This window comes from Halichoerus grypus, chromosome 1 (genome assembly GCF_964656455.1).
Source record: "Halichoerus grypus chromosome 1, mHalGry1.hap1.1, whole genome shotgun sequence".
Lineage (NCBI taxonomy): Eukaryota > Metazoa > Chordata > Mammalia > Carnivora > Phocidae > Halichoerus > Halichoerus grypus.
In genome coordinates, this window is record NC_135712.1 from 47,910,512 (window position 1) to 47,927,183 (window position 16,672).

Below are 16,672 nucleotides of genomic sequence, written 5' to 3' on the forward strand. Positions count from 1 at the left end.
GGAATTTCCCTCATGCTTTGGGAGAATGTAGGAGGCCAGGAAAAAGAATTTGTATTTTTCAAAATGCTTGACTGTTTACTGCTGTTCTAAAAAGAAGTGAAAACCAACAGAAGGAGGGGAGGGCACTGTGGCAACAAATTTCTGGTAGCAGGCTTGGCTGATGCATCCAGAAGATACAAAGTACACAACTGCAAAGGGCCTGTTTGCTCAGGGTATTTGAAGACCTGTATGCTCCCCCAACCCATTTCATGCCGCTAGAAACATAGAACAAACAAAAGACATCCTTTTTGCTTGACAGCTAGTGTACTATACAAGATGAACATGATTAGGAAATATTAAGAACAGTTTGCCTTAGTAAATGAAAAAGAAAAGCAAAACATTTTTATCAGTAATCGACAGTCAGGGAGATGTGGTATCAGACAATAAAGGCATATTCCCAGCTTTCTTAGGTTCTGACAGCAAAGGCCTGCCTATTTGATCTGAGAAGGAATTTTAGTAGTGAAATTGGGACAATGTAAGATTTTAAGCTTTCTTTAATCACGTAGAACATGTTTCTACTCATTTATTCATAGGTTATTTACTTTCCTGTTTCCAGTCTCCCTCTCCCTGGGAGTCTTGGCGTTGTGCCGCTGTTCTAGGAAAGCAGTCCTTGCTCTCATGTCGGACTAAATAGAAGAGGGTCCGAAGGGAGAGGACGAGTAAAGTAGAACCCACGTTCCAACCCACTGACCATGCATATAAAGGAGTGATGCTTTTGAATGTGAACAGTCTCCTTCAACAAAGGTTAGACATTAGATTTTTGCTCTTAGAATCTCGAAAGCACCAGAGCGGGCCTGAGTTGACACACTGCAAAGTAGATTCAGGCTAACAGGAGCTAAGTCTAAGCAAGCACTTGCTATGGGCCAGGCCCTGGCCTACAAGGCCACACACGCATGCACTCATTTAACCTTCACGACGACCCTGGTATGCAGGAGAAAGGAGGCACCGAGAAGTTCAGTAATTTGCCTAAATTCCTCAGGTTTGTAGGTAGTGGTGCTGGGATAAGATCCCAAGCAGCCTCTACAGCCAGACTGTAATACTTGCAAGCAGGGTTATCCGCTGACATGGGCCCTGCTGTGTTACGTATTCTCATCCACATTCCTAAGGCATCCCCAAGGCACTTGGTCTCCATGGGCAGAAATGAAGAGGCATGGTTTAAAGTTAATAAAATCTGAAAAATGAACAAAATATACCTGAGCATGACTTCTTTCGACTTGGAGGAGGAGCAGGCCGCACAACAATCAGATATTTAGGCTCCGCATCTGGAAACGATAACATTATTTATCAGTAAAATTCTCTAAGAGGGAGCAACATTTGCGACAGCAAACCCATGTCCTGACTCAATGTTCCCCAGGCCTTAGTCACGGTAACCACAGCACCAGTGGATGAGAGGACCCAGGAATGTGGAAAGCTAATACTTCCTGAGACAGTTCAGTCTATTAAGTTTTTAAAATGAAAATTAAATCCAGATTTTCAAAACCAAATGGACAGAAGGCAGGAAGAGAAATCTTGAACCTTGCTAGACATAGATTTTGTGCCACATTTTCATCAATCCTTCCCTCTGCAAAGAGATTTTTTAAAAATCCAATCATATCCATTTTGTTATCCTACTCTTCACAGGAGTCAGCCTGATGCTTCAGAATCAGAGAAGGAAAATCATACTTGCATAAGACACATGAGACACAACAGGATCTCACCTGCTGTAGGATCTGAAACTGCTCACTTCTGTAGTAATATGAATATTCATAATGTTCTCTTTGTTTTTATCCTATTTGCATAATTTCTCAGCCTGTTATTATATTCAACCAATCGTTTTTGTGAGCAATGTTTAAACAAAGTCACAGTTTCAGGTTGGTATACTTTTCATCTAATACGCCAATGGAAAATAAATTAAAAGAGAATCTCTTAAAAATATTTAGGCTTTGGGGCACCTGGGTGGCTCAGTCAGTTAAGCATCTGCCTTTGGTTCAGGTCATGATCTCAGGGTCCTGGGATCGAGCCCCACGTCAGGCTCCCTGCTCAGCAGGGAGTCTACTTCTCTCTCTCCCTCTGCCTCTCCAGTCCCCGTGTTCGCTCTTTTGCTCACTCTCTCTCAAATAAATAAATAAAATCTTAAAAAGACTATTAGGCTTTAGGGGCGCCTCAGTGGTGCCATTGGTTAAGCATCCAACTCCTGGTTTTGGCTCAAGTCGTGATCTCAGGGTCGTGAGATCGAGCCCTGCAGCTCTGCGCTCAGGGTGGAGTCGGCTTGAGATTCTCTCTCCCTCTCCCTGCCCCTCCTGCTTATGTGCTCTGTCTCTGTAAAACTAAATAAGTAAAATCTTTAAAAAAAAATTTAGGTTTAAAATAAAATGATGTTTAAACAATCAGTATGCACTAAATCAGGAGCTAATAATTTATCAAATCCTCTTTTTTTGAACTGATGTTTCCAAGATGGCTGATGCCCTTAAAATCTGGAAAGCACCAGAGCAGGCTTGAGTTATGTATATTAATTTAAATATACATAAATAAGCCAAATATACATTGGGCATACTAAATAGCATTTCATAAGCACTTCTGCTGAACTGATTGATGACTATCATCTACAATAGTTCTTCAGTAACTTTGGATCATGAAATTCATTCTACACCCGATTTCATTTGGATGCTGCAGTCAACAAGAGTTCACTCCTGCTCACTCAGAACTCACATCTTTGTTTTGTTTTCATTCTGGGTTTAAATGTCTCCCCTCTGTGAGTTTGGAACAGAAGCCTTCTCTACCCAAGGCTTTACAGAACTGACCTCATTCTCAGCTAGAGACAACCTGGCAATTCAGCCAGTTTTAATGACTTGAGCGTTTGTCTTTTTCTGGACACCCCACACAGCCTTATTTGCTATAACCTGCTACAGTAATTACACTACACAAAGGAAACCAGGTAACCTCTCAAACCGACCTTAGAGCTTTGCCTGCTTACTGATGATTGCCTCATGACCACAACACAGATAAGGGAACATTCATTATGTTTCCGAGTCTTGTGTTTGAAGGCATATCTTGCTTAGTGGAGCTTATACAAGGAATGCTTAACCTAAATCTAAGGTCCCTAGTAGGAATATAATACATTTCCTGATTTTATTTGGGATATAAAACAATGTAAATATTAAGAAAGTATCACATATTCAGTAGTTTCTATGTGTAGGGTACTTATTAAGCACTCTACATGTGTGGCTTCATTACTGCTCACGGCAATCCTACTTGATACATACTATTATCACCACAGTTTGTAGAGGAGGTCACCAAGGTAGGGTGAGCTTCAATGGGCAGGCAACATGGCCTGTCACACAGGGCCCCATGCTCAGAAGGGTCTCATGCTTGGTTTAATGCCCTGCTGTCACCATCTTGAAATTCTTAATAGTTTTCTCTTTGCATCTGGGTTTCCTAAGGGCAGTATGAAGGGCTGATAAAGTCTGTGTGTGAGCAGAGGAGACGGGAACAATAGGCAGGCCTGCAGTTTCTTCCACTCCCATACAGTGGTTGAGATGCCCTCTCAGCATAGAGTTCGGAGGGACCCAGGACACAAGGGGGTTTAGCAAGACTCTAAGGTCAAACAATGCAAGCAGACTGCATCTCTGGCTGAGGAAGAGGGCCTGGTGCGGATCTGTGAGGACACACTGTTCAAGCAAACCAAAACTTGCTCCCATGCAGATTGCAACACAAATGACCAAGCAATCCTATAGTATCCTCTCTTACTCATGTTAGTTCTCCATATTTGCCAACCACTTATGCTGAAAAGGACCACCTAGAAGGAAAGAGGAAGCTTGGAGCAACCCCCAGTTCCCATGCTTCTCCCTTCTTCCTCACTCGTAAGGAAGCCAGAGGCAGAGTTATAGAATGTCCATGTGTCAAGAAGTGAAGGAAAAAGAGGAGTTAGTTTTGTGCATTTCCACTCTTCTATCAAGAATGAAATACACGTGCATGTCTCACCGACAAAGTACGAATTGTGTGATCTGTGCTTCTGCTTAGGAGTTGAAGGCCCATATTTGCATTTAAAACTAGCATTGCACAATGTAAAGATAAATGGCAAAATTCATGTTAATAATTTAAAATTTTAATTTACTTAATCACATTAAATAACAAAATAACACCATCACAAATTGAGAAACTGTGGAAGAAAGGAAATATTTTAGTATCTTTAATAGACAATCTTCTCCTGCTTTTTGAAACAAGGTCCTTGCATTTATTTTTAACTTGGCTGTGCAAATTATATGCTATCTTGAATTTACTTCTAGAAAACAAAGCTAAATCTCTATTTTTCTTAAATTACTCTCACTGTGGCAGAGTCTCTTAGACCCAGTTTTTTATTTCCTTCCTTGATGCACATTAATTCAATTTTGCCGTGGTTTAAAAAAAAAAAAAGGCCTGAAATACTAGAAAAACAACATACGCAGAAGCCAAAGATAGTGCCATGATCCAAGACATATGGTTATATGAGCAATTTAAAAGTAATTTTTGTTATGATCAGTCATTTTGCATAAAGCCTCGGCTGTGACAGCCAATTACAAATTGGAACAGATGTCGGGAACTGGGTACAGATAGGTGGCCTCTCACTACTGATTAGACACTTCCAACATCATGTATTTCAGCAGTGCTTGTGCTCCATTTGGAACACAAACATGGGAAAATAAAACAACTAAAAAAACAAAATTTCTATTTCAGTTCTGTACTCTGAAATTGTTTGCGGATTTGTAGCAGCCTGGAAATATATACACTGTAGCTTGATCAGCAATTCTGATAACTACATGCCAAAACACACTACTTCATTTAGAAAATGTATATAATTAAAATGTCAATTTAAGCAAATTTGTGGGGAATGCAGTTACTTTAACTAACTCTCCATTCCTAATCATTAAGCCTATACCGTGTTGTAGGCTAAATACATTTCATTTGCTTAATATTTCAAATGCCCTGAGGTGAAGGATCGGGACAGCTTATTGTTTAAGGAAATCTATTATTGAAATCCTTTATAAAGTACTAGATTTTTCGGTAGTGCAAATAATTCTTCCATAATCGCTCTGTTTGATAAATCCCCATTCTCACATTTTTATTAGAGGACCTCCACCTTGCAAGCCACACAAAGTAATAGGTTCATTTCTGCCGTGCAAGTTCCCACAAAATAAACATCTAATAAGCCAGGATGATCCTACAGGAAATCATATAAGGGGCTTGAACAAAAATAATGATTTACCCCTACCATCTTTTTAACAATTTGGTTTCATATCAAACTAAGTTTCTAGACATAAAAGCATGAACTTTAGATCCTGGAATCAAATCCTGCTTGCTAGTTGCTCCTATAAGGTGAGGGCTTAATGTATGCGCAACTGTTTTCTCACCTACAAAATGGGGTGAAAAATCACAGTACCTAGCTGCACAGGGGTCTTAGTGATGATTAACCTGTAACAGTGCCTAGCACACAGAAATGCTAATTTATGGTAGTTGTTAGGGTAACAATAAAGATGAGGATTTCTTGAAAGCAGAAATTTGGGTCTTAAGATGCCCTGAGGACTTATAAAAAGGAAGGAAAAATGTTTAAAGCTTTTTTTTAAAAGCAATCACCACAGGCTCCAAAATGCAAAAATTTCACAAAAATAAAATTACACACCATACAAAGATCATCTGTCCTGACCAGACTCTAAGTAGGCTCTTACGAGCTCTTTTTCAACAAGGCCCTGACTTTGGGCTTCTTTTGTGTTCATCTCTCTGTCATCCAGTTTTATCAAGTGTTTTTGCTAAAATGTTTTAACCAGAATCCCCTATCCTCCATGCCTGATCGCCTACCTGATCACAAGGGAGGATCCTCATCTTCCACCATCTCCTGATCACCCTGGACTGCCTTTAGCAAGAATCCTGTCTGGTTAGTTTAGCCAGGTTCCCCCACCCCTTACCCTCATGTTTCTTCTTAGTCATTTTCCATCCATGCATTCCCACCTCCTTGGCTATAAATTCCCACTTTTCCTTGTTGTATTCAGAGTGAAGTTCAATCTCTCTCCCACACTGCAAGATCCCACTGTAGTGGTCCCTACGCCTATTGCAATAGTCCCCACCCTTAAATAAAGTCTTCCCAACCATCTTTAACAAATGCCACTGAATACATTTTCCTTCACAATACTCACATCAATGCAAAAAATCCTAGAAAATTTATTGGTATGCAGAATCTGGCAGCATATAATACAATAATATATTATGGCCAAATGTAGTTTATTCCAGAAATGTATCATAAAAAGAAAAAAAAATAAGCCTATTTCAACGGGTACTAAAAGTCATTTGACTAAATTCAACACTAATTCTTAAGTGATAAATGAGGAGTCAATGGAGTCTTTCCTTAATGTGATAAAATAGATCTTAAGACATCTTACCCAACTTTCTGTAACGTATAGCACCCTACACATACATTCCTGTTGACTAGCTCTTCCTGGCTTGTAATAACATTCAACCCTCATTTTTCTTTCCCTTTTATTAATTTATTTTTAAAAATGTTACCCTAGGATTCTATTTTGTAACCTGCTTCAGCTTTTCTGTTGAGTATCTGAGACCACAGATTAGGAAAACAAACAAGAGTAATATAACCAACTATAGCAGGTGTTCTTTTGGGGACTAAAATGAGGTGGTGGGTTTGAAGCATTACTGGAATATTTACACACAAGACCAGCTTACCAGAATTGCAAGTTAGAACAAACTTGCTCACAAAGACCCAGATTTAAGTTTCTATGTCCATTTCCCTTTTTGAGGTACCTCCTTGCTTTACTGAGTATGGCTGTCCTCTGCAAGCCTATTTTTACTTGTTCTCGGGGAGGATCACAAAAGCAGCCATTTGCAAGTCACTGTGAGTGAATTCATGTTAACACAGTGCCCCTGCTCATGTCTCATTCTAGTTCAGTGACATAAAGCAAAGCATATATCCTCTACTAAATACATACAGACCAATGTGCAGGCTTTACTCTGGCAGGAGAGGGGCCAGGCACTGAAGGGTTAACATGACAGGGCTCTAAGGGTCTGGGTCAGGGAAAACGAACATCGTCTCAGACATCCTTCAAGGTTCAGAGAAGGGATTCAAGATGAAAATGAATGTAGAGGTGACTCTGAGTCTGTTAAAGACAGTCCATAAGCATCCTTTGTCAGTAACTAGATTTCTGTGGTTAAAAAAAAAAAAAAAAAAAAAAAAAAGGTCAAATAGGTAGAATTATCCCTCCTGTTATTTGGACATCTGAAAAGAACAGTGATGCTTAATCTTTGGTTCACCCCCAGAGAGGGGGAGAGATGGCTGCCTCTGGGTCTCCCCTGTGGAAGAGGCTGAAATCTCTTGCTCTCTGGAGGTAACTGGAGCTATAGAAAGGCTTCTGGGATGTACAACGTGGGCCCTAGAAACCCAGCAAGGAGAACATTGGGCACTGAGCTAGAGCCCTGTTCACACAAGGGGCTTCCTCTGAGCAGCTGTGCTGTCCTCGCTGGGATTTTGGCCAGTAGGCACCTGATCAGAGAGGGCAGAGGAACAGAAAACCAGGGTCTTGGGGCAGGCAGGGGGAAGGGCTGTGAATGGAATGGAGCCCCGGGCTCTTCCACTATGTGCAGAAGTTGGATGGGCTTCCAAATGAACTCCACCAGCTCTTCGGGGTTTGCAAGACTGGGGAGAAAAGAGAGTCCTTAAGAGAATAAATCTGATTTCCTCCTAATGTAGCAGGTGAGAGTTTACTAGTTTTAATTTGATTTGGAGACATAAAAGCAATATAGTCTTATCTGAATCCCAAATGATAATCAAACAATATTGAGAATAAAACTGTTTTAGGAGAAATGATATATTAAAAATTCAGAGTACCCTATTTCAATGGCTCTAAGACATACCATTACCCAGCTTTTAAGATTTCTCAAATGCATCCTACGATCGTTGGTATCTTACATCGTTCAGGGGCAGTTGTGACCTTGCTGTCATTACCAGAGACCTTTCTTGGGAAGGTCAAGAAAATGACAGTTTCAAAATTGGCTGAAGAGGGTCAGTGATCTTGGAAGAAAACCCAGTAGAGAAGGGTTTCAAAGCTGCTGCGTCACTAGCATTCTTGCTGGCCCAGTAAGTGGTGTAGTGTGGGAAAACAAGGCTATTGAGAATCAGAGTCAAAGGTGGAAGAGAAGGTTCAGGCTCTCAAGGTGAAGAATATTTAGCAGTTGCTGAACTTTTTTTTTCTTTGGTTGTTTATTCTACTTTTAAATTTTTTTTAAGTAATATTTTCCTTGCTCAAGCTCCCAGCCCCAGTCTAACCATGAGAAAAACATCAGATAAAACTGAATTGAAGGACATTCTACAAAATATCTAACCAGTACCTTTCACCAAAAATAAGGAAAGTCGAGAAAACGGACACTGTCCACCAGAGCCAAAGGAGACATGATAAAATATAACGTAGTATCCTGCATGGAATCCAGGACGAGAAAAAGGATCTTAAGTAAAAACTAAGGAAATCAAATAAAGTACAGTTTAACTTCAGTTAATAACATATCAATATTGGTTCATTAGTTGTGACAAATGTACAATATTAACATAATATGTTAAGAATAGAAGTTGAATGTAAAGTATATAGAAATTGTCTATACAATATGAGCAACTTTTCTGTAAACCTAAAGCTATTCTAACAGAGTTTACTAAAAAAAAAAGCGTATCTCTTTACAAAAAATAGATAATATTTTCATATTATGTATCATTATGTATCAACGAGGCCAAGGAAGTTGTTTCAATAAATATAAAATAAAAGCACTAGGGTATGCAAAAGCAGTGTTATTAATCAACAGTTTTATTGTTTTTTAGTTTTATATGAAAGAGTGGTGTGATTTACAGTTAAAGATGTTTTAGAATTTGATAAAATAAGGTAACCATTTTTATGAGATGTCAATGTAGCACATCATAAGACTACTAATAAATTAAGAATAAAATTACCGACAAAACCTAAAACAAAAGAAAACTATGGCCAGGGAAGTATCCATGCATAAATATTATCAACCCTCCTTTGCATCCGCAAGTGTCCACATGCCACACCTGGCTATAATCTGTCCTGAATGGGCACACTCCAAATTAAGTACTCCCTTTAGCTTTTAGCATTTGGCAGACAGCTCCTGTGCCTTATTTCATCAACACTAACACTGAGTCATGTCTGTTTGAAAAATCCCCTTGAAAAGCCTCCTTGTGTTTGAAGCCCAGGCAGAGAGTTCCACTTACCCCTCAGTCAGTTCTGAAAAAAAGAATCTCCAGGAATGTGGCCAGTGGAGGGGATATGCAAACAGAGCTCCAGCCAGGGCCCTGGGCTCTGCAGTCCTACCTTAGCTGTCTTTGCCTAAACCTGCAGACACTGTCCCTGGCGGGCTGGTCATGAAGGGGAGCCTCACCGAGAAAGAGAGGTGTACAACCTGGCAGGGAGTTGGAATATAAGAAGACAGTAAATGCTAATTGTCTACTCATTTCTTGAAAGGCCACTCATCATTACTTCTAAATTTCAGTGGGATAACCAACCGTACTCCCGACCTGCTCCACCCATTCTCACCTTCCAGTGATAAAATGATAATAATAATAACACATGGATACCACTCCACCGAATCCGTTTCGGCAATGAGGTGTAAAGGATTCATATTTGAACTGCAGTCCACATCCATTCTGAAGCCAAGTTATTAGAAAAGGAGAAGCTCAAGTATGGTTAATGCATCCCTCCAGAGGGTAGTATCAACAAAAAAAAAACTTCACCACAAAATACCATCAAGGGACCCTAAAGTAATGACATATTAAAAAATTAGAAAAGCAGCAATTGATAGACTCTACCAACTCAGGAACATCACTGATACCCTTTCAGAAAGTTCGGTGTCCCTTCCGGAAAAACACTGATGGGGCATTTTTCTAGAAAATTGGGGAAAGAGCAATGTCTGCTTAGGTACGTGCAAACTCATGGTTTTGCAAAGCTTCATGGCAGCCAGAAGTCCAAATAGAAGACAGAGTAGTTAAAAGTCATGTCAGGAGTGCACGAAATTTACTAATTTAACTACGAATATAAAAGTTTATGATCCCAGGGTCCTGGGATCGAGTCCCACATCAGGCTCCCTGCTCGGCAGGAAGCCTGCTTCTCCCTCTCCCACTCCCCCTGCTTGTGTTCCTGCTCTCACTATCTCTCTCTCTGTCAAATAAATAAATAAAATCTTTAAAAAAAACAAAAATTTAGTAATTTTTAATGAATCAGTGAGATTAGTAACACTTTGCCCTTAGTTGCACATAAAAATGAAAGTCTATAGAATTATGAATCATCACAAATTACTAAAAGCCCTCTTTTAGGGTGTTTCTAAGCCCCTGTGGATGATGTAGTAGGCTGAGCATGACACTGAATCTGGCCCAGACTCAGTCCATGTTTTGTTCATTTCTGTACTTTTAAACATGGAAACAGTAATTACACAACAAATGTTTTCTGAAAGAATAATGAGTATGTTCCCCCATGCCTTTATAGACTGGGGTGAGAGTAAAGATGGAGGAACGGAGGCTTTTCAAGAAGAAAGGAAAACATGATTAGAAGTTTGGGATATAGCAAAAGCAAATCATCTTTTTTTTTTAAAGCTAGTAAACCGTAATCACTGAATTACTCTTTGATAAACCTATCTGTAGAACTATTTTCTTTGAAGTTTTTGCTTATAATTAATATGTGGTTTGTATGTAAGAATTATCCTTCTTTCACCTGAAAAATTTAAAGCAAATTTTAAAGCAAATCCTGCACTGTTCAGTAATTATTTCCATTACAAAATCAGTTGAATACTGAACCAATCCCCACTTTGACAGGACGTTCTGCTATGCCCCTGGGTCTCAGAGGTCTGGCTACCCTCAGGCTCTACCCCCCAAACAGGCTAGGACAACGGTAAGGGCCAAATGGCACCACAGCACAACTGCTAATGCAAAAAGGACTAGGAACAGCCTCCACCGGCGGGATTCTAGAATGTTCAGTCAAAGATTCGTTCTGAAGGGAGCTGACAGCTTCCATTGGGGTGTTTGCTCCAGGAGCTGTCGTTCAGACTTGTTTGATGGCAGAAAGGAGAAGCAGCCCCTTATGAGAGTAGTGCTCAGAGCATGGTGGGAAAAGAGAATGAAGCTGTGGTTGGAAGGGAGGATGTAGGGAAGGAAGGGGTGGACTTGAAAGAGGCCTTTTCCTAAACACAATAATGTGTACTCCCAGACACTCCGCTACAGTCCTGCACTCCTCACAGCTTACTGAAACAGTCTTGTAGGAAAAATGCATCTCTTCCAGAATAACATTTCAAAGGCACATTCCATGGAAGAAGACATTGCTGGAAACGTTTTCTGAGAGTTTTAATTACAGTGAGGATCAGGCAGGCGATGTGTGGAAAACACACACGTCAGTCAGTGCCAGCTACATTCTCTGCAGGCCCAGTTAATGCAAATAATAATAATCAGAAGATGAAACCCCTATTTTTATAAGCTAGGGGTAAAGTGACATTAAGGACAAAGTATAAAACATTTTCCTTCTTCCACAGTCTCTGTCTCAACTTGTCACAGTATGTATTGTCTATTTAATGTTGCACCTGCGGGTGAGTGCAGACTCTCCCTTCTCCAGAAGCTTGACTGCATGGAACCCTCTCCCATCAGGGTCAGCAGCAGGATTGAAGCCCATTACTCCTGACCTCACCCCCCAGAGCTGAAAAGTCAATCTCCCCTTCCCACAGGCCTGCCACCCCAACCCACGGATGCCACAGGATTGCAATCTCTGAACTGAGACAGACTGTGTATCTGAACAGGGGTAGGAGAGGGGCTTGCACCTGCCGAAGAGCCCCATGAATGCACAAGGCAGTGCCAGCTCATGCAAGGACTGCTGCAGCCACGTCCTGCCGGACGTCACCAAGGGGGTGTGCACGCCAAAACCTCCCTGCATTCACCCCCAAGTCTCTCCTGAAGGCAAAGGGCAGCAGTAGTCCCTGAGTCTGGGTGGGGAGGAAGGCCTAGCAGCAGGAGCAGGAGGGGACCAGGCTTCGAACCAAACCAGAGGAGGGGCTGGGAGATGGGCACACAGGAGCCCAGGCACCAAGCCCTCGGTACATACACCTCTGGCTCATCTGACCTCACAAAGAAAGCACAACAGCAAAGCATTCAACTTCTAATGCAGGGCCCTTCTGAGTGCACTGGTCACATGCCCACAAAGTCAGCCCTGACCTGCCCCCAACTATCCCCACATACTGACCCCAACTGTGATGTACCAGGTCGCTCTTAATTTCCCGTGGTCCTGGCATCCAGTCTGGAGCATCTCATTCAGCCACTATCCCAAGATAACCCTGCCTTACTTTCCAGCTCTGACAAATTATCTCCCAGACACTGGAAACAAATACTTAATAAACTATTTCTCTTACCCACTTGCCCCCACAGCCAGTCCACATCCTTTTCTAGTTTAGCAGACCTGTTAGACATTAAAATTGTTGACTTTATTGCCTGTGGTTTTTTCCCTTGCCTGTGTTTTGTATGTGCACCCCACAGAGAAATTCAGTGTGGGGTGTTGTCTGCGAATCGGTCTAAGGTTTGGCAAGGGCTTGCTTTTGAAGGGGAGACTGTAGTGCGCACATTTTCCAGTGAGTTTATCACTCCGTTATTATCTCTACAGGAAGTACTATGAAAAAATCAGGACTTCGTTTGGATAGTTTTCATTTAAATAATAAAAGCTAGGTCACATTAGCTATCAGGTAGAAAGCCAAAGCCTTCAAATCAAGCAGGGTTGTTTCTTTCTTCTTAAACGCTTTAGTCGACATCACATCACCACGTAGGGGGACGGGTCAAGAATAATCCCCACAAGAGGGGTTTTCACATAGGGTTCAAAGGACACAATACTCACGTGCCATGGGGAAAGTGTGACGGCATGGTGGTCAAATAAGGGCACAGGCTCTGGAGCCAGGCTGCCACTTAGAGATTTCTCAGCTCCTCTGGGATTTACTGTCTTCATTGGGAAGATGAGGATTTTAATAACTTGTGCTTCCCACGGTAGCTGTGAGGATGTAACCTCTGTGAAGCCCTTGGCCCCGCACATTATAGGTGCTCAACAACATTAAATCATCAGTAGACAGGTTGGTGAGAAAGCCTACTCTGGCATTTGATGAGCAACCTCTCTGCGCCCAGCCTTCTGAATGGAATTCACAGAGCCAAACCTGTAGTGAACCTCTTCTTGATTTTCTTCCTCTTTTCTCATTGAGGAGTGTCCCCAGTTGCAGGAGAAAAGGCGAGGCTACCAGCTTGGAATCAGATGGTGAAAGACTTGGGGTCCATGCTAAGAATTCAAGGCTTTCTCTCAAGTATATATTAAGCATATAATTTTTAACTGAACTGGGACACTTGAGAGAAAGGAGAGGAGTATTAATTGTGTCAGAACAACAGGTGTAAGCTAAAGCTGTGCCTAATAAATAGGGTAGGGCCAATGCATTAACCCAGTTGGATACTTTCTTTTTTTTTTTCTCCCAGAGATTACCACTCTGGACAAATAGAGAGGTTTTATTTTGTTGACTGGAAGACTCTCCAGCAAACCTCCAATCAAACTCTGGGTAGCCAGCTCCTATACCCAGAGATCTATTGACGCTGATTGTGGAGTACGTGAGGGAAGGTAAGACTCAGCTCTGGCCCCGAGGACTTCACTATGTAGCTGGTCAGAGAGGACACAAATGAAGACAAAACAAAACAAACAAAAACAGGGAACAATCCAAAACAACATAACCAAACGCTGGCCTGCACGACATAACACTTCAAGTATGATCCTTAAGTGCCAGGCATTAAATGCCCAGGGAAAGGAAAACTTGTAAGGAAATAAGTGGGCCATTAGGAGACTGGGATTTGATTGTATTCCTTAATTGTGAGATGTATTCCTAAAAGTAAAGGAAATTTTGAAGTCTACATATGATCTTGTATATCTATTCCCACATAATCCTCCAATTAATCCTTCTACTAGCAGCTGTCTTTCCTTTTAAGGTATTTTAACAGCAAGCCTCTGGCAACAAATCTGGAATAGAGTATACTTTTGTTTTGGTCCATGACCAAAGGGCCATAAACTATGTTGGGGAACCCCTTTCAATATAATTAGGAATGAATTTTTTTAAAGTTAGATTTTGGTCTCAGTGAGCTGTGCAATACATATGAAAAAAAATTGTCATGTTTTATATTGAAAGATTATAAATTTATTTTATTTCCAAGAGAAGATAAACTTTGAAACAGTTTATCTATTGTTTGGTGAGGTCAGGAAGACCATGAAAACATTATAGTTGAATCCAAGAGAAAAATAGAACTTTGAAAAGATGTTATCTGTATCAGAACATGGTGAGATGGTCATCTATTATGAAACCAGGCCTTTCTGGTGTCAACTCATGGCAGATTATTTAAATAATGGCATAATCATTTATTAAGAAATTGATACCTGCTAGGCCAATTTCTTTAAAAATCTCTTTTGAAGCTTACTTAAGCTCTGCTAAATTTTGCACCTCGGAAGAAAATCAAGTGATTGTGAGATTCCTATTTTTTTAATGAAAATTTTGGATTAATCTTGAAGATTCAAAGCCAAATGCTCCCCAAATGGGAAAACGATTTCCAGAGAAGGAATTAAGAGGTCATTCTGAAAACAATTCTAAACAAAAGAGGAAAATCCATCTTAAATGTGACCTACCACTGCTTCTGACTTCCTGGGTCTCTCTCCCTTGCCTCTCTGCCATTCGTTCCTTTATTCACTGTGACAACACTGGAGGTAAAAACGGAAACCCTCTAGGGTGTCCTTAACTCCTAGGGGTTTTCTATCTGGATAGAGCATAGGAGAACACAAGACCCACAAAAATAAAAACAAATAGCCATTTATTAAGAATGATGGTAAAAGAAAATACTCAGCCTTTAGGATATACATAGAGAGGGACATAATTGTTGACTGCCTTGGCCAGAAGTGGCCAAGTGGGGAGCAGAGGAGGTAGGGCTTAACAGACAGGGAGCTCATAACAAATAGAGATGGTGATGGTGGTGGAACAGGTGGGGGAAAACAAGTTTTAAGGACACAGTAGGTGCTTTACGTATTTTAACTCATTTAACTTATTTAACTTAATTCATTAGGTAGCCGATGGCTCCTTCCAGAACATATGGCCTTTTTTCCCTATTTGTTTGGAAAGACATTATAGAAGCAACATATCAGGGGCTTATGAACTGTCTATTGTAGAAGAACAGATAAAGTGCCCAAAGTTTTAGAGACAGTAGAGTGTTTCAGAGCTCAGTTTCTAGAGCCAGACTTCCTGGGTTCAAACCTTGGACCTGCCACTTACTAGCTGAGTAAGGAACTTCAGAAAGTTTACTTAAAACTCTTGGAGATCCATTTCCTTACGTGTAAAAGTGAATAAGACTACTCTGGCATAATTAGCATCCCCGATGTACATTTGGGGACTGCCTTGTATTCATTGCTTGCTGCTATCTTGCTGTCTCCCCTCACACCCTCTTGTTAAAGATCATTAATCCTTGAGTATTCGGTCAACGGAGAGAGGGACTGAGCTGGTTGCCATGGCGGCCACTTCATCTTTTCCTGCCTTTAGTTTATCCTGCTCCTCTTTCACGACTTGTCAAGCTAATTAATTCCCTCTATAATTCTTCAATTATTTCCAACGTCCACTTCCAGCTATTTTTTTTCGGTGAATCCACCACCACCTTCCTTGGGACACTTACAATAAAAATTCATTTCTTTTTGTCATTAAGGTGATATATTTACTCTTCAGTGTAATAAATGGCAATCTCCATTACCTTACATTTCATCCCACTTCCATAAAAATGAGTAGAGCAGGCTTAGACATTTTTATGAAAAAGCTACTGAAGAAAACCATTGAAATTCAAAAGTTTGCAATGCTGAAAGAAAAAAATTATGCATTTCCTCTTGCTTTCTATACAAATGTAAAAACTAAGGGTAAAACGTGTATGGGGTAGAACAATTGTAAAATTTGTGTGGAACCACAGAAGACCCCAAATAGCTAAAACAATCTTGAGAAAGAAGAACAAAGCTAGAGGTATCATGCACACTTATTTCAAACTACATTACAAAGCTATAGTAAGCCAAACAGTATGGTATTGGCATAAACACACATATAAATCAGTGGAACAGCATCACAACCCCAAAATAAACTCACACATACACAGTCAATTAATTTATGACAAAGGAGTGAAGAATACATAATGGAGAAGGGATAACCTCTTCAATAAGTGGTGTGGAGAAAACTGGAGAACCACATGCAAAAAAGAATGAAATTTGACCACTATCTCACAAAAATTAACTCAAATGGATTAAAGACTTGAACATAAGCCCTGAAACCATAAAACTCCTAGAAGTAAATATAGGCAGTAAGCTCTATGACCTTTGTCTTGGCAATGATTTTTTGGATTTGATGCCCAAAGCAAAGGCAACAAAAACAAAAGTAAACAAATGGACTACCTCAAACTAAAAACAAAGGAAACCATCAACAAAATGAAAGGGCAACCTACTAAATGGGAGAAAATATTGGTAAGTCATGTATCTGATAAGAGGTTAATAACCAAAATATATAAAAAGCTCCTAATGCAGCAGCAAAAACAGACAAGCCAATTAAAAAT

General features: G+C 40.5%; 1 protein-coding gene across 1 annotated transcript in view; it reads right to left on the reverse strand.

The window, feature by feature from the left end:
* The window catches only part of ABI3BP (ABI family member 3 binding protein), a 240,959-nt gene that overhangs the window by 154,754 nt on the left and 69,533 nt on the right, over positions 1-16,672 (reverse strand). The window contains 1 exon segment of the mRNA XM_078063925.1: positions 1,233-1,301. Coding sequence (XP_077920051.1) covers positions 1,233-1,301 — 69 coding nt within the window.